This window comes from Neofelis nebulosa, chromosome 17 (assembly GCF_028018385.1).
Source record: "Neofelis nebulosa isolate mNeoNeb1 chromosome 17, mNeoNeb1.pri, whole genome shotgun sequence".
Lineage (NCBI taxonomy): Eukaryota > Metazoa > Chordata > Mammalia > Carnivora > Felidae > Neofelis > Neofelis nebulosa.
This window is the reverse complement of record NC_080798.1, coordinates 55,430,856-55,452,708: the sequence shown is the minus strand read 5'-3', so window position 1 is coordinate 55,452,708 and position 21,853 is coordinate 55,430,856. Positions and strand designations below refer to the sequence as shown.

Sequence of the window (21,853 nt, the reverse complement as noted above, 5' to 3'; positions counted from 1 at the left end):
CACTATCCAATGTGAGATGTCACCTAAGTCCCTTCGTGCTGAGCCTCAGTTTTCTCATCTGCAAAATGGGGCGGTAAGCCATGCTGCATGGGTTGTCCAGAATGAGACGGCATGTGTGGGATGCCTGGCATACAGTAGGTGCTCACGAGTGGCAGCTACTGACATTCTCAGTGGATCCAGAGTGAAGGCAAGAGACGGCCAAAAAGTAACCGATTCAGAGGGAGGGGGCTACGGACCCGGGACGGGGAGGACCCACAAAAGTGTGAGATGCACCTCTCCTCCTTGGAAAATGCGTTATCATATTTAAACCTTTGCCAGTTTTCCAGGTGAAAACCTGCTTCGTAGTTTCTTTTTAATTCCTATTTCTCTCATTACTGAGAGGCGTTTCCTCACAGTTGTTGGCCACTGCATTTCTCCTTTTACTCTCCGTACATTTCCCCCCAGAGGTGGTCAGTTTCTGATTGATTCATGCGTAGTTTCTGCGTATTAAGGTTATTTAACTCTTTATTTGTCAAATATGCTGGAACTGCATTTTCCCAGCTGATCATTTGCCTTTCACATCGGTTTACGGTAAGGCTGATTTGTCGGTCTGTTTTTCCATGCTCAAGGGTGCCTTTTTTTTTTTTTTTTTTTTTTTTTTTTTTTATGTAGCCAAATCCAGTCCTCCTTTCCTTTGTGGTTTCTCAAATAGAAAGAGCCAAGGTTTAGGGCTGTTGTTGATCTGTGAGGTTGATCCTCACTAACTGGCTTGAAAGTAAGAAACAAATGTCAAAGTTTCCACTCTCCTCCCTCGTCCCCCAGCAAGCTGAGGGCCATGCCTGGGCCTCCCCCCACGTGGCCTGCACCCTGTGGGGTCACTCCCCTGTCCCCTGGAGCTCCCGCCTGGCAGGGAGAAAGAGTGACTCACTCCCAAGGCCTGGTGCCCTTGCTCTGGGCCCCTGCCAAGCCGAGACGGGAGACATGCGGCCCACAGACTGCAGGGCTTTCATCGAGCAGCCAGCCTTGCACCTGAGGATGGGAGCATAGCTCCCTCCTGACGTCCCCGCTTCCAGGGGGCAGAGGGCAGGCATGTGGCCGGAGCATTGGAGGAGAACCAGCTGGAAGTCAGAGGGGCAGGCAGTCTCGACCCACCGTGCCACGGTCCACAGTCAACGCCAAGGGGAAGGCACAGAGGTCCCCTCGCCCTCCTTCACTACCAAAGCTGCCCTAGAAGGCAGGTCCCCGGCACCTTTCTGGGCCTCAGTTTCCACCTCTGCAAAGCGGGCCTTTCCTCTGTCAGTGACTTCCGGCTTTAAAAAAAAGTTGAATCTTACACTGAACAACTCGGCACACAGCTCCCACCATCCCTGGGTGAGTTTATTGAAGTTCTCTGGACTCAATTCTACCCCAAAGAAAGCCTTGGGCATGAAAAGATTGAGAACCTTCTAACGGCCGCTAACAGGTCCATGCCAAGCCAACAACAATTTATGAAGTGCCCACTATGTGCCAAGGGCTGGGGATACAGCAGTGAACAAAACAGACAAAAGTCCCTGCCTTCGGGAAGCTGCCAAGGAAGCAATGAGTGAATAAATGAACTTTACGCTGTGACCAAGTCTGCAGAGGAAACCAAGCAGAGAAGGGCCAGGGCGCAGAGAGGCCGAGAAGGTGGGTCCTATGGAGAAGGGGCACTGGAGCAAGAAAGGGCCGGCACATCACACAGGCTGTCTCTTGGGTAGCATCATGCTTGCAGAAGTGGAAACTGAGGCCCACAGAGGTGCAGCCAGGGGATTTCCAGGGCAAGTCTGTCTGTCTGTCTCCTCCAACCATGGGACTAGGACTTCAGGGTTAAGTAAATGCTCCCAGGGCCACAGTGTTTTCTCACAGTCCAAATATGCCAGCCATAGGCAAAAACAAAGGGGGTCCCGGCCCGCAGCAACTGTGCCCCCACACCAGGCACGGCACACTCTGAGGACGATGAGGACCCGCGAGGACCCGCAAGGACCCGCAAGGCCCAGCGGCCACAGCAAGCACAACATGGCTGCTGCAGACCCTTTGTCAGCAGGTTCTCACACCAGGCAGCAAAGACCCGGGGGTGTGCCCTGGGACTCCTTCCAATGAGCATCTACAGAACAGTCATGGCTGCAGGACCCTTCCCTCTGGGGGACAGGAGGGTCTGAGGTGTCCTTCCATCCGGTCCCGTGCACTGATGGCGTGCACGAGCCTGATGAATATTCAGGTATGAACACACTCATGGGATCATGACCCCACACCCAGAAGGCTCCCTCGTGCCCCTTCCTGGTCAGTGTCCCCCAGAAGTCACCACTCTTATGACCTCTATTGCTACAGGCCAGTTTTATCTGCCCTTGAACATCATATAAACGGAATCGTGCAGTACGGACCCCTCTGTGTCTGGTTTATTTTGTGCAACACAACATCTGTGATATTCATCTGTAGTATTTATCATTTTTCATTGCTGTATACTATTCCCTCGTGTGGTCATGCTATAATTTGTTTACCATTCTACCACTGCTGGATACTTGGCTTGTTTCCAGTTTTAGGCTATTGCTGAGGCTGCTTTGAACATTCTTGCTCATGTCTTCTGGTGGACAGAGCACTCGGGAATATAACTGAGAGTAGGACTGCTGGGTCCTAGGAGAAGCAGGTACAAATGCATTAGAACCTTGCCAAGACCTTGTAGGCAAGCAAGATGAGCCTCACTATATAGACGAGGAAACAGAGAGGTCAAGTCACATGTCCAGGGTCACAGAGCTAAAGGGTAGCACAGCTGGGATGCAAACCCAAGAGCTATGTGTGGCTCCAGCGCCATGCCCCCTCCCAGCTTCACAGGGGTGGGCGCCCTGAGCAGTACCTACTGCAGAAAGAGAGCACAGGGGAGGACAATGCTCCTTAACTCCCTGGAAGAACAGCAAGGCCCCAATCTGTCCCCAGGAGGCTGGGAGACCAGGTCCGTGGGCCTGGCAGGCTGAGCAAACAGACATGCATGAATGAGGCCTAAGTCCACTCAAACCCCAAGCACATAATTTCATCTGGAAGCAAACGCATCCAGCCGCCCCGGCGCGCCCTCCTTCTTGGGGAGAGGGCAGCCTCCCATCAGAAGCGCCTTTGTCTCCCCCAGAGTGGCCGAGACAGAGTGGCAGAAGCCTCGCCTGTCCAAACAAATGACAGTCAACGGTCCTCCACGTCTCCCGCTGCCCGATTTCAGCCTCAAAGGACCGACTATGTCCCCGTCTCCCTCGTTTCTCTCCTGAAGCCTCCTGCTGGCTGGGAGTGCCCGGAGACACGCTCTGGTCCCCGTCCCAAATGGCGGAGGAGGGGGCGAGGTGGCGCATCCACCCGCGGGACATGTGTGCCCACTCACCGTGCACCGGCCCCGACACAGGACGGGAAAGGCGGACGAGGCCGGCACGGCCTGGAGGAGCTCCCGGTCTCCAAGGGACATGATCATAATGGCAGAAGCGTGTGCTGAACGCTGCCTTCCCACTGGGAGCGTCAATCAGAGGGGAGGAGGCAAGTGAGGCCTTCCTGGGTGCGGGGTGCAAGCCGGGCCGCTCGTGTTGCTGTCCCTCCCTACCCTTAGGAAAGCTCTCCATCTCCCCTGCGAATGACCCTGCCCCCACTGGCGGTGGGGTCACCATGGTTACCATGGGATGCCGCCTGGTAGCCACGGTGACTGGTCCGGAGGTCGGCCCCTACCCCAGGCCCGGCCATATGGGGAGCTTCTTTGGGAGCCTGGAGACAAGAGCGAGAAACAGGGGAGTCTCCTTTCCAGCGTGACGCCACAGAAGAAGGAGGAGCCGCAGACGGAGACTGAGACGAAGGGGCCACGGGTTTCTAGCCCCTGCCCCGATCGCTTTCCCACAGCGCCCCGAGCCGGGCTGCGGTGGTCCGCACCTCGAATGGGGAAGGTCACGCGCAGGCAGCACTCCTCGGTGGGTCTCGCGGGATGCGCAGGGGTTTCCGCGGTGAAGACGAGGGAGAAAGGCTCCCGTCCTCAGAGTAAGCCCAACGGCACCCAAAAGAACAAACTTCCCTGTGGAAGGTCGGCTGTGGAGTCAAAGGCATCTCTCCAGGCCCAGACGGGGCCCAGACTCTGGGTTAAGGTTCACACTGCTGCCCTGACCCTGGTCCCCGCAGGGACTTTATATAGATTCCACAATAACGGTCCCCTTTCTACCCCGCTCCCAGAACTCAGCCTATCCTCGGGGAGAACGCCTCGAGCTCCCGCTTGGAACATTCGGGCCCTCACCAGACACACCAGAGCACCACCCTTCACTTAACCCACTTGGGAGGCCCTGCCCCTCCCCCACTGTCCTGGAACCCCAACCTCATCCACGCGCCCGGCCACACGTGCGTTCCCTCCTTCTCAGACACCCTCCTTCGGCATATTGTCACTCGTAAACTCTTCTTCTGCACGTTCGTCCATGAGCTCTTCTATGTTTTATTCATTCCTACACACAGACCTACAACTCGTCAAGTGTTGACTGAGCACCTATTATGTGCCCGACTTGCTGATTCTTACCCCAATGCCCAATTTCTGCAAGTGTGATCTGCAGAGTCACCGACATCAGAATTACCAGGGTTGGCTTATTTTTTTTAAATATTTATTTATTTTTGAGAGAGAGAGACGAGCGTGAGAAGGGGAGGGGCAGAGAGAGCAGGAGACAGTATCCAAAGCAGGCTCCAGACTCTGAGCTGTCAGCACAGAGCCCGACGCGGGGCTCGAACCCACAAATTGTGACATTATGACCTGAGCTGATGTCGGACGCTCAACCAACTGAGTCACCCAGGCGTCCCTTAAGTTTTTTTGAAGTTTGTTTCTTATTTTAGTTTGAGAGAGAGAGAGAGAGCGCAAGCATGGGAGGGGCAGCGAGAGAAGAGAGAGAATCCCAAGCACGCTCTGTGCTGTCAGCACAGAGCCCAATACAGGGCTTGAACTCGCGAACTGTGAGATCATGACCTGCGCCAAAACCAAGAGTCAGACGCTTCGCCGACTGTACCCCCCAGGTGCCCAGGGTTTGCTTACGTAAAATACTGAGCAGCCCAACCACTGCTGCTCCTACCCAGGAACGACGCTCCTGGAACAGATGCCCGTGCTGCCGGCTACACTCACGGTCAAGAGCGGCTGGTTTCAGCGGGCTCTGCTCCTTTTCCTCTTCTTCGTCATCCCTGGCCCCCGTGAGCCCCCGGGGATGCCAGCAAGGGGCTCAGAACCGCAGTCCATGGGGATGAGACTCTTCTCTAACAGCGGGGTGGTGTTACCTCTGCTCCAAGAGCATCAGATGTATAACACGCACATGCAAAGATACACACGCGCACTTTTAAAAGGCTTGCCCTGTGGAAGTCTTCATGAACATGTCTTAGGAGAGCTCTCCCAAGGAAGGTGACTTAAGGCGGGGGGGTGGTGTGCAGAGGGCAACACTGACGAAGGCCCACTGCAAACACATCTGTACTCGCGGCCCCTCTCGAGCCAACCTGCACCCTCGCCTGTGTGAGCTCTGTGTTCTTTCCTCCCCTGGGAGATTTACTCAGCCAATCGAAACCTGGGCTCCGGCGAGATGTGAGAGCCGCCTGCTCCTCTACCCCCCAGCCCGGGGCTCCTTCAAACCGTATATCGATCTGCCCTAAAACTGCAAGGAGAGGCTGGCTGACCATGTGGCTGGCCCTCGGGCCATGGGCTTGGGGGTATGCGGTTCTTCCAGTGCACGACGTGGAGCTCTGCCCTCAAGGCAGGGCAGCAGCACCGGTCTCCAGCTTGTGGTCTGCCCTGGAAGCCTGGCTCTTCAAGGTGCAGTAAACGGTCAGATAGCATCGACTCACCTGGAAGCTTTTCCAGGCATCGATCTGTTTTCCAGGGTGCCTCATCTGTGCACCACCAAGCACTGTGATAACGAGAGTTCAGAGTACGTGGCCGGCAGCTCAAGACTACACAGCTACCAAGGAGACAGAAGGTGCCCGCCCAGAGGAGCGTACTACCTGTGCTCGCCGGTGCCTGAATCACCTTGTTCAGTCCACACCACGGCCTCTCGCGTTGAATGTGCCGACGGGCTGCCTGGAGAGTTTTGTCAAAATCCAGACTATAGTGCAGGAGGGTAGGGTCTGAGAGTCTGAATCTCCAAAAAACTTGCAGCGGGGCAGATGCAGCCAGACGCACGGAAAGGGGCTGCCCTACCAGATGGAGGATGTTATTATTACCAACATTCCCTGTATAACAACACAAAGGAAACTGCAGCTTATAGAAATTCACGAGCTGCGTGAATCACAGAGGCAAAAGAGGCCATGCCGAGATTTGAACCCAGCACTGTGGGCTCCAAGACACAAACTCATGACCACTGAGCCAAGATGCCTCCCCAGCCAGCCCTCCAGGCTTCACGGTGTTCTCACTAGTTCCTTGTGTCCCCCATGCAGGGGGGCCAGCCAGGCTGTGGGAATTAGAAAAGGAGCCCCACCTCTTAGACAATTCAGGCCATGGCCTGGCGAGCTGGGGAATCTTTGTGCAAATAACGAGAAGCCCTTTTCTCCGGAGGGGTCAGCGCCTTGCCAGGGCACATGCATTTCCAGCCCACTCAACCCATGGCCGTGACAAGGTCTGAAATGACAACCGCGTGACTCTCCACGGAGGCCCTGCCCGCCAGTGCTTCCCCCTGAGGCCGCAGATCCTAGTGACGAAGAGCAAGGACTTTCTAAGTTCAAATTCCACCCCTCCTACATCACGGCTGTGTGACTTCGAGCAAGTGACTGCACCTCTCTGAGCCTGTTTCCACATTTGGAAAATGGGGGAAATGCCCACCTCCCTCACAAAACTGTTGTGAGATATGAACTTGGAGCCCTTTGGCGCTCGCAGAGTTGGCCCCGGACTGAGGAGTGAGCCACGCAGGGTTCCCAGAAGGCCAGCTGGGCTAGTCTGCCCGAGACCGGGCAGGGCGTCGCTGGGAAGGGGCGGACATCCCAGCAGCCCTGCTTCACCACGTGACCCACTCTCACGGGGCCACCGCCCGGGCCCAAGAGCCGAGAATGGCCAGCACTACAGGCTGGTCCCTGATGAATTCGCTTGGGGGCGGGAGGGTCTGGCACCTCATGGATGGCTTCCGAGAGAAGTGCCATGAGGCGTGCCCTGTGAACAGAGCGAGAAGACCGGGGTTGGAATCCTGGTGCTTGGACCCTGAGCAGGCTGGCCTTGCAGCTCACACCCTTCCGCGGGGGCCCCACTGGCTCTGCTGTAACACGGGACTGGTATGGGGGTTCCAGGAGGCCCGGACGGCGCTCGGCCTATGCCTGGCGCACATCATGTGCTCAGTCAGGTGAGCTACGAGGTGACGGCCTCTCCAGCCAGCAATCACCCAGCGGCCCTTGGCTTTTTGCCCACTCTGCACTCTTACGTCCGATCCACGGGCAAGTCCTGGCTGCTTCGCCTCCAGATCAGCGCCGAGACTGACCACCGTCACAGCCTCTGCCCGTGAGACCAAGAGGCCGAGTGTCAGCCTCACCTCTTGCCTGGACTGTCGGGCACACTGGCCTCCCTCAGACGGCACCACCCGAGAGGGCTTACTGGGATGGCGGAAATGCTCGCTATCCGCACCGGCTAGCGAGTGCCTGAAAGGTGGCAACCATGACTGAGGAACTCAGTTTGCAACTTTACAGGTGCCCAGTTAAATTTAAATGGCCATACATGGCTAACAATCGTCAGATCAGAGTTTTAGACGATTCTCCATCTAGCAGCTGAGGGATGCGTTTTTAAAAAAACTTTTTAATGTCTTTCTTTGAGAGAGAGAGAGAGCAGAGAGGACGAGCGGGGGAGGGGTAGAAAGAGAGGGAGACACAGAATCCAAAGCAGGCTCCAGGCTCCGGGCTGTTAGCAAAGAGCCTGACGCGGGGCCCGAACTCACCAACAGTGAGATCACGACCTGAGCTGAAGTCAGACGCTTAACCAATTGAGCCACCCAGGCGCCCCTGAGGGATGCTTTGTAAAGCCAAAGTCAGATTGTGTCCCTCCTCTACTCAAAACCCTCCAACGACTGACTCCTTTCTCACCGAGAAGAAAACCCAAAGCCCTGGTAATTGCCTGCAAGACCCTCCGTGACCTGCCCACCCCCACTCTCTCTGGTCTTGGCTCTCACCACCTTCTTTCTCACCCATTCTGTTCCAACCCCACTGGCTTCCTTGCAGTTGCTTAAACCTGCCACTCCTGCTCCTGCCACAGGGCCTTTGCCCATGCTGTACCCGCCCATTGCACACACACACTTTCCCCTAAATGTCTTCACAACTGGGTCCCCTAATTCAAGGCTCTGTTCCAATATTCTCCCTGACCCCAGGAAATGACACCCTGATTCTACTGTGCCTCACCTCCCCCTGCCATGTTTCTTCAAAAATACCTATGACTACTTAAAATGCTATGTATTTGTTCACATATTTATTCTCTCTTCTTACCAGAATATAGGATTTGTGGAAGCAAAGACTCTGCCTGTCACACTCACTGCTGTATCTCCTGTGCCCGGAATAGCCCTGGCCGGGCGCACAGCAGGCCCTCTATACAGACGAACAAAAGAATCATGAGCGAGATACCAAGCACATAGCAGGTACTCAATAATACAACCACGATTGCTACAGTAATAATACATTTTCGTCGTTCTTTCCCCAAACCCAGTCAATCGTGTTCAGGGCCTGGCCTGGTGTCTCTTTGATTATGGAACCACAAAGGAACAACACCCTCTCCTCTGCCCAGCGTGCCCTGCCTTGGGTGCGAAGCCGGGAAGCCCACACAGAAGCAAGTCTCCTGGTGGCCGGGGTGGGGGTGCTGGCGGTGGGCAGAACTGGCGGTGGGCCCGGTTGCCAGGTAACCCCACCCCGTCGCTCACAACCACGGGCCACACAAGTTCCGCCGGGAGGGGCTGTGTGTGTTCGGCTGCCTTATCTGCTGGCCTGACCACCGGTGTTTGTGCCTCGCTTACGGAAGGACAAAGTACACGGGGGAGCAGGGTCCCAGTCTGCAGGCCGTGAGTCTGTGATGGGCAAGGAAAGCGAGCTCGGGTTCCTGAGGACCTACTGCGGGCGGCCCGCTTTCAACACATTCTCGGCCACCCTCACGGTGGTGCGGGTTTAAAGAAGATAACGCAAGAAAGGCACTTCCCGCGGGTCCCTTCCTGGGGTCCCTTCCACCGCGGCAATGATTGTGCTTCTTCTTCTTCTAGGACATGCTCCTCACAACGTTCATGGCAGCACGCCTGGACGGGCCCAGCTCCGCCCCTGCAAACTCAGTCTGGGTCTCCCTCCGCTCCTCTCTCGCTCACGTCCAGGGTTCTCCGCCTTAGCACTGCTGACATTTGGGGCCAGATCGCTCCTTGTGGTGGGGGGCGGGCCTGGGCGTCGGGTGGTGTCGAGAAGGATCCCCGGCCTCTCCCCGCGGCTCGTGGGAAGGTAAAAGAACGCAGCCGCTTTGGAAACCGGTATGGAGATCCCTCAAGAAATTAAAAATAGAACTACCATATGATCCAGCCATCCCACTTCTGGGTGGAGACCCAAGATCTCAGAGAGACATTCGAACATCCCTGTTCACAGAAGCATTATTCACAACGACCAAAAGGCGGAAGCAACCCAAGGGTCTGCGGGGAGGTGACCGGACGAAGAGAGTGGGCTGGATGCTCACAGCGCTACGTGCGCTAAGCCAGTCACAAAAATACAAACACCGTGCCGCTCCACCTTCCGTGAGACACCTGAAGTGGTCAGGTTCCCAGTGACGGAAAGCAGAGGAGGAGTGACCAGGGGGCACCGCCCTCAGCAGGTGGGCTGGGTGCCTCTGCCCCTGTTCACCTCCCCCACCCCCCGCCCCACGCAAGGTTGGCCTCAGTCCACCATCAAGCCCTGACACAGAAGCAGCGTTCTGTGGGGCCCTTCCCTGACCTCCCCCACTCAGACCAGACGCTTACCCCTCGTCTTTCAAACTTTATTTTCAGATTGTTTTAGAATTTTTTTTTTTTTAAGCTGCAAAGACAGCACAGGGACTTCTGGCGACTTCTGCTACACTGTCACCCCATTTCCCCTCACGTTAACATCTTCACGACCCTGGAGCACCGGTCACAACCAAGAGACCAGCATTGGCACCGGAGTACCGGCTGACCTGGACGCGCTGTTTGGACGTCACTGCGTCCCCCGCCCCAGGGTCCCAGCCCGGATGCCACATCACACGTGTCCTCGTATCGCCCTGGCATCCTCTAGTCTGGAGCAGTTTCCCACCTTCTTTGCCCTTGAAGTTCTTGACAGTTTTCAGGAACACTGCTCAGGGGTTTTACAGAACACCCTTCAGGGGCGCCTGGGTGGCGCAGTTGGTTAAGCGTCCGACTTCAGCCAGGTCACGATCTCGCGGTCCGTGAGTTCGAGCCCCGCGTCAGGCTCTGGGCTGATGGCTCAGAGCCTGGAGCCTGTTTCCGCTTCTGTGCCTCCCTCTCTCTCTGCCCCTCCCCCGTTCATGCTCTGTCTCTCTCTGTCCCAAAAATAAATAAAAAACGTTGAAAAAAAAAAAAAAAAGAACACCCTTCAAATTGGGCTCCTCCAATGGGGTACCTCCTTTTTTAAAAACATCGTGGTGGGGCACCTGGATGCCTTAGTGGGTTAAGCATCCGACTCGATTCTGGCCAGGTCATGATCTCACGGTTCGCGGGTTTGAGCCTCACATCGGGCTCCGTGCTGACGGTGCAGAGCCTGCTTGGGATTCTGTCTCCCTCTCTCTCCGCCCCTCCCCTGCTCATGCTCTCTCTTGGCTCTCTCAAAATGAATAAATAAACATTAAAAAATTGTGGTCAAATAGACATAATATAAAGTTTACGGTTTTAACTATCTTTAAACGTACCGCACAGCAGCATTAAATCCTTCCCCACTGTTGTGCCAAAGCCACCACCATCCATCTCTGGAACCTTCTCACCCTCCCAACCTGAAACCTGGTCCCCATTACACACGAGCTCCCCATTCGCCAGGGTAACCAGGTAAGTCAGGCCCCGGGGTAACCACGAATCAAAACCCACCAGGAGAGGACGCTCCACACCCATCGAGGTGGCTACTACGAGAAGACCAGAAAATAACAAAGCCGAGGGGGTGCGGAGGCCCCGGAGTCTTGCGCGCTGGTGGTGGGAATGCAAAACGGGGCAGCCGCTGCGGGAAACCGCTTAGGAGATTCCCCCCCAAGTTCAACAACGGAATTACCACTGAGCCAGCAGCTCCACCCCAGGCACCTGCCCAGGATAGTCGACAGCAGGGACCCAAGGGGGTAGCCGCGCCCCCACGTTCACCGCAGCATTATCCATCAAAGGGTAGGAGCCAAAGGGTACCAAAGGCTATCTGGCCAAAGGGTAGGAGCAACCGAAGGCCACAGACAGCTTCTAGAGCAGACGTCCCCTTCTAACACATTCAATGCCTGTGTCCCTGGCCAGCCGCTGGCCCGTCCGTACTGAGCTGCATTTGCCTTGCTCCCTGAGGCATCCCAGCCCCCGGGGGGCGGGGGGTCCAGCAGGTAGAATGGGCCTCTGACGGCACACTAAGGTGAGCTGTGGCCAGGTAAGGGGCCGGCTCCGCTCTTCGGGTCCCTGGCCCGGGTTGTATCGGAAGGCAGGGCCATAATGGAGACGCCACAGCAGGGTCTTCCCAGCCCCCAGGCAGCCCCTGCCTCCTTGGAAGGGCTGTGCCCCAGTGGTGGGCAGCACCAGGCCAGACCCACACCTTCCTGACCCTCCAGATGATGCCGCCTGGTGGCTCTGGCAAAGCAGGGGCTCTTGGAGCAAGGGCGGGAAGAGCGTGACTCCCTTCCCAGAGAAGGGCTCTGACGGGCAGCGCCCCCTCCCCGACCCAAACACACATGTGGACACACACATACGCACTCCACACACACGAGACTGGCAGCAACAACATCCACCAAGATATCCGCAACGTCCTGCCAAGAACAGTCCTCACTGGGCACCACGGCGTGCCGGACGCTGGGCCGCGGCACCTGACGAGGTTTTGGTGAGACTGTGAAAGAGACCACAGGGGCGGTAGCAAAATGACCCCCCGTCCTCCAGCCGCGGAAACCAAGGCCAAGACCAGGGATGCGGCTTGCCAAAGGTCACAGACGTGCAGATGTGTGTGGCCGGTGTGACTCCGGAGCCCAAGTTCCGACCCCAATGAGATGCCTCCCCAGCTGGATTCCTGGCTCCTCGCCGGGTCTGCGTTTTTCAGGGAAACAAAGGCTGAAGGCAGAGGAGACGATGCTTCTATTTGGCAGGGACTGTACTCAAGTCGTAAGAGAAATAAAGGACAGCCAGTAAGAAGCTCCTATTTATTAAGCACTTACTGCGTGACAAGGTTTACCTCCTGGCTGTTACCTTCGTGGTTCCCAGCTGTAGACATTTATTTTACTGCTGAACCGCGTCAGAGGTGAGGAAAACAAGGTCCAGGAGGAACAATCACTTGGCAGGAATCAGGCCCCCCCTTCAGGACAGCCCCAGTGGCAATAATTGCCCCCCAGCGGTTTCACCGGCTCCAGCGTGCATGGTCACGGACGGATCAGGGCAGGAGGTGGGTTCCGGGACCCCTGCAGGACAGGGGCAGAGGGTCGGCGAGGCGGAGACAGCTGTTCTAAGGCCACGGGGCTGCAGGGAAGGGCCAGGAAGGCAGTCCTTCTCTCAACAATGACCCACGTCAAATCTACCTCCCAGATTTCATACTGCTGGCCTCTTAATTTTTGAGTTTCTTCCCTACCGCTGGTTTTATTTATTCATCCAGGCAAAGTTCTGGCAAAGGTCCAATGTGTGTCGTGAGGAGGCCCCACTGCACATGCACCAGAATCGGAGGACTAGGGGCACATTCTGGCTCTGTCACTTAGGAGCTGTGTGACCTCAGACCAGTGGCTTCAGCCCTCTGAGAGCCAGTCTAGCAACGCAGGGTTGGTAGATACATGCACTGCCAGGGTGGCCAGGCTCCTGACACGAAACCGTGGCTATGGGAGCTCCTGAAGCAATGTCGGGCACGGGGAGTTCTGGAGAAGGCAGAGGGATCTGAACCCAGGGATAAACAGGGACCGGCAGGGGCAAGGAAGACGAAACACACCTGCCCAGGTAACGCCCCTGACCAGCTGCCTCTAACAGCAGCAGGCGCCACAGAGGGGCCCAGGGCCTTGGATCTGCCTGAGGACCGCCCCCCCCCCCCCACGTGGCCTGGGGAGGCCTGGCAGCCATGTTCGCAAGTCCGTACGGTCACCAGGTCTGTGTGTCCCCCACTGGGGTGTAGTTCTGTGCCCTCAAGCTAAGTCAGAAAGGAGAAAACTGTTCCCACCTAAGCCCAGGGGAACCCTGATTTCTCCAGAGCCACAGAGACCACTCTGGAGATAAAGGAACCAAGGGTATTTTTTTCCGCACTGCTCCGTCACGTTTCCCCTCCCTGGATGATGCCTGCTGCTTATTATAACTATGACAACATTGGAAATACTTCTTGTGGATTTCTGCAAGAGGGGAAATGACAGGCTTTCTTCTCGCTCTGGCTTTTTGCTGGATGCGGCAGACCTGAGACGAGGCCCCCTGGGGTGGACCCCTGGGACTGTGAATGGAGGGGTGAGGCACCAGGGCAAGAGAGGGTGGCCCTCCCATTGCAGGACTTTGCTGAGGAGGACTTGCCAGAGGCTGGGGAACGCTTACTGCCTCTGGGAAGGGCTGGGCACCCCTGGGCACTTCCAGCCCAGCACCACCTGCGGCCAGGGGCTCAATCTGCCCCCCCCCCACCCCAGATGGGGGACAAACGTATTTTAAGGCTGTGGTGGTTTCTTGAGTGCCACTAGGTGCTAGCGGGCACTGTGCTAAGCATTCCGTGCTTTGCTTGGGTCTCACGGAGTCGGAGTCTTGCCAGGTGTACGATTCCCTCCAATCTACAGACAAGGGCCTGAGCGCAACGGAAGAATGAAGTGGCCTGACCAGGGTTATTTGGCCCGTAAAGCGGCTGCAGGACAGACACTTGTTGATGCTAGGGAATGAAGAAAATGAGACAGTACGGCGACTGTCCTGAGTCAGAGTAGAAATCCGGGTAGAAGGTATGAGATGCATTAGATTACGTGGACCTATCTGCCAATTCGGGATTTTGCAGACCTCTCAGATGCCTGGAGGTGGCTTCCTGGAAGTGAGTTGTGAAGGATTCTGCAGCCTCATCGGGGCTCAAGTGGAAAGAGTGGTGATTGATTACTGATGTCTGCCCCGGGCACAGCTGTGGAAAGCAGTGGAACAGATGCCCCACTTACTACCACTAGTCTGCTGTACATCCGGCTGATGCAGGAGATTTCTCTGAATCCCCCTGCTCCTTGGCTTCTCTTTGCATTAAATGAGCTCAGTTACAGAACAGTAGGTAGAAATACCTTTGGAAGAGAAGGGTATTTCCTCTGAGGTCAAACTACACACCTAGAACTGGTTAATTCAGAGGTAAAACTCAATTCTTACAGCAAAGGTAGGTTCCACTCAACGTACACACTTACTGGGTGCCGATCACGTCCTAGGGTCTCTGCCCTCGCTGAGCTCAGCAAGGAAGACAATTAACTTAGCAACTATTTACTTCGGTTCCCAAGTGGCACGCTCAGGGGGCCGCGTCACACCCACGAGCTGGGGAGGCAGCCTCCGCCTCCCGGCCCAGGACCGAGTATGACGTGGCAACCCACCTTGCTGCTCACAGCCCACTGGACGCCCTTGCCCACTGCGTCCAAAGCCCAGAGGGTGCTGGAAGGCCGAGGAGGGCGGGCATGTGACAGCAAGGGGACCTGGGGAGGCCGCAGCACAGGGACCCCCCCGCCAGTGATTTTTCTGTCTCTGCTAATCGGAAGCTCGTACTTCATTCCCTGATTTTTTCCACCCCAGAGAAGAACGTTGGCCGTGCGACCTAAAGCTTCTGGCGAGAGGCGAGGGCGCGGGAAGGACAAGACACAATGGCATCTCCGGGGCAGGGAGGGGAGGTGTGTCCGCAGCCGGCGGAGCGTGCCCGCCTTTTATCTCAAGGCTGGACTTGAGGTCCTGCTCCCCACCCCCCACCCCCAGCGCTGTCCTGAGCAACCTCACCCACCGCTGTGAAGGGGCGGCCCAGCGTGTCACAGTCGCCTCCCCTGTTCCAGGCTGGCACCGGACGGGCAGCAGGGTTTGTTTGGAATAGATGCTCCTCATCAGAGAGTCTGAAACAACCTCCCTTTCTGGCCGGAGGAGGAAGAAGGCATCTCTGAGGCCAGGGCTTCCCCCAGTGCAAACAGCTGAACCCAGCCCGCCCGCCCAGCTTTCAACTCTGTTGCTTTTGCAAATATGGTCCTGGGTCCTATTTCCCACATCGCTGCAGCCACGTCCAGGCAGCCTCCTGGAGGCACGGCCGCTGGGCCAGAGACCAGGGCAGGGAGGGAGCCGACCCCTCCCACCTTCCAGAAAACCAGCGGGCAGAGGGTCCGAGGACAGAGCAGGCGCCACCACGGCGGACAAAAATGAGGAGGGATTTCCAGCAACAGGGAGTTCAGGCCCCGGGTGCCAAGACCCATCTGCAGGTCTGTGCTCCCAGCTGACTTCCCTCACCCTCCTCCTCCCTCAGACCACAGCTGACAAGTCGCTTCCCGCAGCCCTGGAGGAGGAGACCGGCTCACCCGATAAAACTCACCTCCCCGTGAAAACTCCCGTTCACGTCGGCCTCCCCTCTGGGACGGACTGAAAACTCTGTGAGGGCTGGGACCTAGTCACCCCCGGCCCCGGCACAATGTCTGGTGGAAATGGGGGGACACGTGGGGGCGGGAGGGATCTGGGTCTCTTGTGCCAGGGCTGGCCCGCTGTGGTCAGCAGAACCACGCCCCCCAGGCCCCCCAAGGTGTCCACATCTGAATCCCCAGAACCTGTGAATACGGGGCCTGCCACAGCAAGCGGGGCTCTGCCGAGATGGGGGTGATGCTGGGCTACCCCGTGGGCCCCATGGCCTCAGAAGAGGGGCAGAGGCGGAGAGCGGGAGCAGTGCCATCGTGAGCCTGGGGACGCGGGCGGCCTGTGGACGCTGGGAAAGTTGAAGGGACACGGCTCCGTTGATGCCTTGGTTTTAGTCCAGGGGACCCATGTCGGACTTCTGGTCTCCAGAACTGTGAGACAGTAAACTGGTGTGGTTCTAAGCCTCCAAGTTCGTGGGAATTTGTCATACCAGCCACGGGAAACTACAGTGCCCTGCAGGGCACTCTCGGGCTCCCCGGCCGGTGACAATCAGCCCCACGGAACCTACCTTCATGAGACAACAGCCGCTGAGTTGCCTCCTCCTTCCCAGTAGGTGAGGGATGGAGATTCCTGCCCCCTTGAAGCCAAGCCCCTTGAAGCCAAGCCAAGACAGGCCGAACAAACATGAGAGGACGTGACATAAGACACCTCCGTGGGGCCTCCAAGGCCAAAGGACGGCACCGCAACGCTGAGCACCCCGGGACTCCTGGGGCTTCGCGGGGCAGGAGGGCTGCATGTCCTGCTAGGACAACTGCCACCCAGCCCCCCGCGTGCCGCCCATGTGGAGCAGGTCCCCACGGACCCTCCACGGACATGTCAACAGAGCTGCCAGAAAGCATCTTCTGCCCGATGTCGTGGCACCACCTCAGCCGTCCTGAGAAGGCGTGGGGGTACCCGGCTACGGAAGCAGCGGCTGCCGCCCACACACACACCCGCCCCCACACACACTGTCCACCTGAGGGGTCTCAGCTGCCTTCAGAGAGAGGCCACCCTGGCCAGAGGCCCCGACACAGTCCCCAGAGTCCCCTTGACAACTTCCACACCGGACGGGGGACGTCCACCTGTGTCCCTCGATGATGGTGATGGGAAATCACTTCTCCCAGACAGTGTGTGTGTGTGTGTGTGGGGGGGGAGTTTCCCGCACCCCCCGCACATGTCCCACGCGTGTCTCTCAGGCCCACCTGCAGCCACCTTCCTGACATGCCCAGAGCGCCTCGGACCTCCGTGCCTGCCTCCCACAGATGTCTTCCCCCGTCTCTGCTTCTTGGCCAGGCCATCTGCCATGTCTGTGGCTGCGATTCTAGGATGTCGATGGATATTTTCAGAGCTTTATTGTCCCATTTGTCACTTGCTAATTAGTTAGGAGTGACTAATCGGAAAACAGTGGCAAGGCAGAGAAAATACTCCTATTTTCTTCACTTTCCGTTGTCCGTGGTTACTGAGAACCCTCTGGATTTATCTGATGGAGCTGGGGGGAGGGGGGGCACGCAGTGGGCACAAAATGCGAGTGGGATTCTTTGTCCTCTCCTGGGCAAACAGGGAGAATGCCGGGGGCTGTCACCACAGAAAAGGGCAGCAGCTTCATGTAAGAATGACAGTGTGGTGGTCACCACTGAGCAAAACCAGGGTCTCTGGAGCCCCTGACCTTGGCCTTCTAGTAATTTCTAACTCTGACCAGGCAAGCCATAGGAGCACGAAATCCCCACTGAGTTCAGGCCTCCCCTGGCACCAGAAGCTATGTGACTAACCACACCAAGAACACACAAGGTAGGATGAGACCCGCCTATGCAGTCCTACCCGATGCCGCCAAGCTTTCAGGGTCAAGAGCAGCAAGCAGCCAAAGCCCCCACTGTTCTCCTGAGCCCCCCGTGGGCAAGGCCACGCCTCCCCAAGCTGGGGGACAAGCCATCTATGGCCTGCCCTCTCCCAGCCCGGCCCCCAGCCAGGTGCACCGCGGTCACCCGTGGACCTCACTGCAACTTCCCGCAGCTGCCTTAACTCTCCCCTTTCACAGAGGAGAACACTGAGACTCCGCGCACATGACTGGCCTCAGGTCACAGCGAGGAACAGGCAAAGCTGTGCGTCCAACCCAGCTGTGTATCCGCTGCGTATGAAAAGGAGAGGCGAAGGAGAAGGGCCAACATCGGCACGTGCCAGGTGCCTGGAGGACATGACCTCGGCCCTACAACCACGGCGCGGGTGGGTCACATCACACACCACAACACTTACACACGCACACGCACAGACAGGTGCACACACGTGTGTGTGCGCGCACGCACACAGAGCTCACGCAGGCACGTGTTAAATATGAGCGTGCATGCACACGTGTGTGTACATGCACGGTTTCTCGACATAGAGGGGACGAGGGAGCCGGTCGGCACCCCGTGCCCTGCTCCAGGCCCAGAGTGCCAGGTTTGGCAAAGGCCAGTCCTTGCCACCTCTGCCCTCTGGGGATGATTGCATCACTGATGGTGGTTTCCAAAGACAGTAAACAAACAAGGAGGCCTCAGGCCTGCCTCTCGGGGCTGCTTCCCCAACACCCCCACCACACTCTCGCTCGCTCGCTCTCACAAACACACAGCCCAGCCCTGGCAGGGAAGAGAGGGACTAATCTACTTGGGCACGATTTCGCGGCGGCCCTCTGCGTGGCTCCCGACCCGGTGGGCCGTCCAAGCCCGAGGGAGGAAGTGCAGATGTGAAACAACGGCCCGCGTCGGCCAGAATGGCATTTTCCAGGGGAAAGTTCTGTCCTTCGGATGATTTACCAGCCGGGCGAGGTTAATCATGGCCTGTCAAGTACAAACGGCTCCCTCCGCCCTCAAGCAGGCCGTGGTGTGCCAGCAAGTAAGGTAAGTCAGGGCCAGGCTGGGGGTCGGGCCCCGCCCTCCCCACCCTGCGCTGCCAGCTTCCAGCGCAAAGGGCCTGGTTTTCTGACTGAACGAACCAGCGCTCCATCGTGGGAAGAGGCCTCACCGACCACCTACTGTGCGCCTGGCCCTGGGCTGCGCTCCTTCTGCCCAGGCCAAAGGTATAATGGAGTTCATGGCTGAGTGCCCCAGCCCAGGCACACAGACCTGAGTCTGAAGCCTGATGGCCACGGTTCGGCTCGGACGGCAGCCAGCTCCGTCTGTAAAATGGGGCTCTCGGCCGTGGGCATCTGGCGATGTCTAGAGACGCCGCTGGGTGTCACGCTGGGGCAGGTGCTACCGGCATCTAGCAGGTCACACCCTCCACAAACAGGGTATCCCCCCCCCCCAGCCCCCCACAGAGAACGAGCCACCTCAGGGGTCAGGAGGGTCTCTGTTAAGAGATCCTAGTGTGAAGGATGCAACACAATGCCTGGCTCAAGGTAAACCCTCCACAAATGCCAGTGGCTCAGATTATGTCAAAACTGTCCCCGCAGCCCTACAGGATGACATTACTGTCACCAGACTGCAGACAAGGAAGCTGGGACCTGTGGCCGTGAGCTGCTCCAGTGACAGGACAGAGTGGAGCTGAACGGGCTGCCTGACTCTCCCACTGTCCCCTCTTCCCCAGGGCACGACCCAGTCCCAGGCGGGTGGAGACGTCGAATCCCCTCTGGCTGCCCCAGAATCACAGCCGCTGCCTCTGCCTTCCTTCTGCGGTCCCACAAGGGGAGCAGGGGCTGCTTCCCAAGTTGTTTTCTTGGACACTGAGAGGACAGACACCCATGTCTGGACCCTGCAGACAGCTCGAAGCAGGCACTTCCTCCCCCCTCCTCCTTCCTCTCTCCATCCCCCATCTGCCACCCTCAGCTGTTGCCTGACGGGGCAGTCTGTCCCCAGGGCTCAGCCTGAGCAAGATGTACACCCTTGGCCCCTCGAACCAGACCTTCCTTCCAAGAGTCTGGCCGATGTGGTTACAGCACCCTCTGCCCACACGCCCAGGGAAGGGTCGGCCTCAGGGGTGGCAGAAAGTCCCAGGAGAGCCTGTGTGGCCTGGTCTCTTCTGCCTTCAGCTGGTCCCTCACTCATGGCCCAGTCAACACACGTGGGGCCCACAACCAGCCACGCGGTCTCTCTGGCCTCCTTCTAATGGCCAGGCCTGGACACATGTTCCTCCCTCCCGGGACGCTGGGCCCTGCCCCTTTTGCCCCCCACCCTCTTCACGTGACTCAGACTTCACTGAAACATCCCTCCCTCTAGGCCAGGCTCGGCTCAGGTGCCCTGCTTCCGTGCAGCCCCATCTGTGCACCTACCACCCCGTCTGCTAAAGAACACACACCGGTCTGTATCCAAAGCCGCTAGATCTGGAACCCCGAGGGCAGAGAGCTTTTCCAAGCGCCTCACCTTTGCGGCCCGCCCAACACAACTTTCCACAACGATGGAAATGGTCTGTGTCCATCCTGGCCGGTACAGGAGCTACTACCCACATGTGGCCATAGAGTCTCTGAAATCTGAAGAACCGAACTTTTAATTTCGCTTAATTTTAATTAACTCTCAACAGACGTATGTGGCTAGCGGCTACCATATTGGGCAGCGCTGGTCTAGAACAATGCCCAGAGCATAGTAGGTGCTCGGCACCCGCGGGATGGTTGAATGAATGAATGAACGAATGAATGATGTTCATTACCCTACTTTATTAGCCCACATTATAAGCATCTGACATCAGTCTTCTCCAGCAGGCTGAGAGCGAGGGTAGGACACAGCCTTTGCTCATCACTATATCCCCAGCGTTTCGCGTGGTTCCTGGGACACAGACCCTCAATAAACATTGATGAAACAGATGAACGCGTGCACAAATGCATGGCCTGCCGCTCGGAGCCTCGTTCCCTTTGCCGCCAAGCCCACAGAGAACAGACGGAAGAGAAAGCAGTCCGCTGGACTGGCTCCTGAACGGATTTCCAGCCCGGTTCTTCCTTCCCACCTCAGAGACCGTCTGGGCCCCGCATCCTGGGCTCCGTCTCACCGGGTGTCCACAGTGAGTGGCCGCCACCAGAGTGAGACGTCCTTTCTCGGGTGTCCTTCCCTCTCCCCCTGACGCCAGGGAAGAAGCCGGGGAAGTCTGCTCGCTCTAGACTCAGTTGAAGAGCAGGACTCCTCCTTCCCCTGGGGCCGCCGTTCCCTCCCCTCCCTGCTCAGGCAGCGGGGTCCCCTCAGGAGGTCTCAGAAAAATTATTAACTTATAACAATGAGGATGAGTGTGAGCTTCTATTATCAATCAATGCCTTTCATCCCCGACCGGTGGCTGTGATGTGCTGCAACACCGTTATTCATGGCGAGCGAGCGTCATCTGTTTCTCCCCCCGACTGGCTGCCCCACTTCCTTCTGATGTAGGTCACGATGGGTTCTCCCTGCAGTCACTAGGTATGCCTCCGTTGAGGCGGGGGGGGGGGGGGGGGGGGGGTGATACCGCTTGGAGCAAATTTAGGAATTCTCTGACAGGCATGTGGGGGGACCCTGTGCTCTGTCATTCGGCTGAGACCCAGACTTGCAACCGCACGTGGAAATCCCGTGCAAAGATCCTAGGGCACGTGGGAGGGCAGGCAGGCAGGGCGGTTCCTGTGCCCAGGAAAGCAGGGCAAGAGGAGCTGGAAAGCCGCTGTCACGTGGAAGAAGTGCCAAGGAGAGGCTGGTTTCCAGAAGAGGAGCAGGGTGGTAGGTAACTGGTTACCCTCCTTCACGGTGAGCATCCTGGACCCACCGCGTATAATCGAGCGACCCGGAGTAAACTTGCTCTTCCTTCCTGAGCCTCCCGTTCCCAGCTGACAACAGGGGATAATTCCAGCACCTGCCTGCCAGGGTGGTTTGAATTAAATGCACTCACTGAGGTAAAGTGCTTCGCACGGGGCCCAGCACCGAACCCTCAACAAACACATACTATTATCGATGTCGATACTGTTTGCCAAGCAGCTGTTCTAGCCTCACCACACGAACGTCCGCTCCTTCGCTCTGACCGGCACCAAGCACGGGCGCTCCGCCAGGCACCGTATGTGCTGCGTGTGGTGATGGGTCAGAGTCTGTACCTGTTCTCAGGTAGCAGGACGTCTGCTGGGATGACGGACACATTATATCAAATACAACAGTGCACGCGGTGAGCATGTCGTACAAGGACACGCAAGGCTAAGTAGCCCAGAGGAGGGAGGACGAGGCCTGGGCAGGCCTCAGAGG

The 21,853-nt window shown here is 57.5% G+C and overlaps 2 protein-coding genes across 2 annotated transcripts in view; both read right to left on the bottom strand.

Annotated features, from left to right (window-relative positions):
- CMIP (c-Maf inducing protein) overlaps window positions 1–21,853 on the bottom strand; it is a 233,304-nt gene that overhangs the window by 125,515 nt on the left and 85,936 nt on the right. The gene's annotated exons all lie outside the window — the stretch shown is intronic.
- Window positions 487–10,143, bottom strand: LOC131500072 (uncharacterized). Its single transcript, XM_058708806.1, has 2 exons — window positions 7,443–10,143; window positions 487–7,396 (listed from the first exon to the last, which is right to left on the bottom strand). Exon 2 carries the CDS (start codon window positions 3,642–3,644, stop codon window positions 2,727–2,729), a length of 918 nt encoding a protein of 305 aa, XP_058564789.1. The 5' UTR covers window positions 3,645–7,396; window positions 7,443–10,143; the 3' UTR covers window positions 487–2,726.

Coding starts and splice junctions, on each gene's coding strand:
- LOC131500072 (XM_058708806.1), bottom strand. CDS start 3,644: ATGGTAACCATGGTGACCCCACCGCCAGTGGGGGCAGGGTCATTCGCA.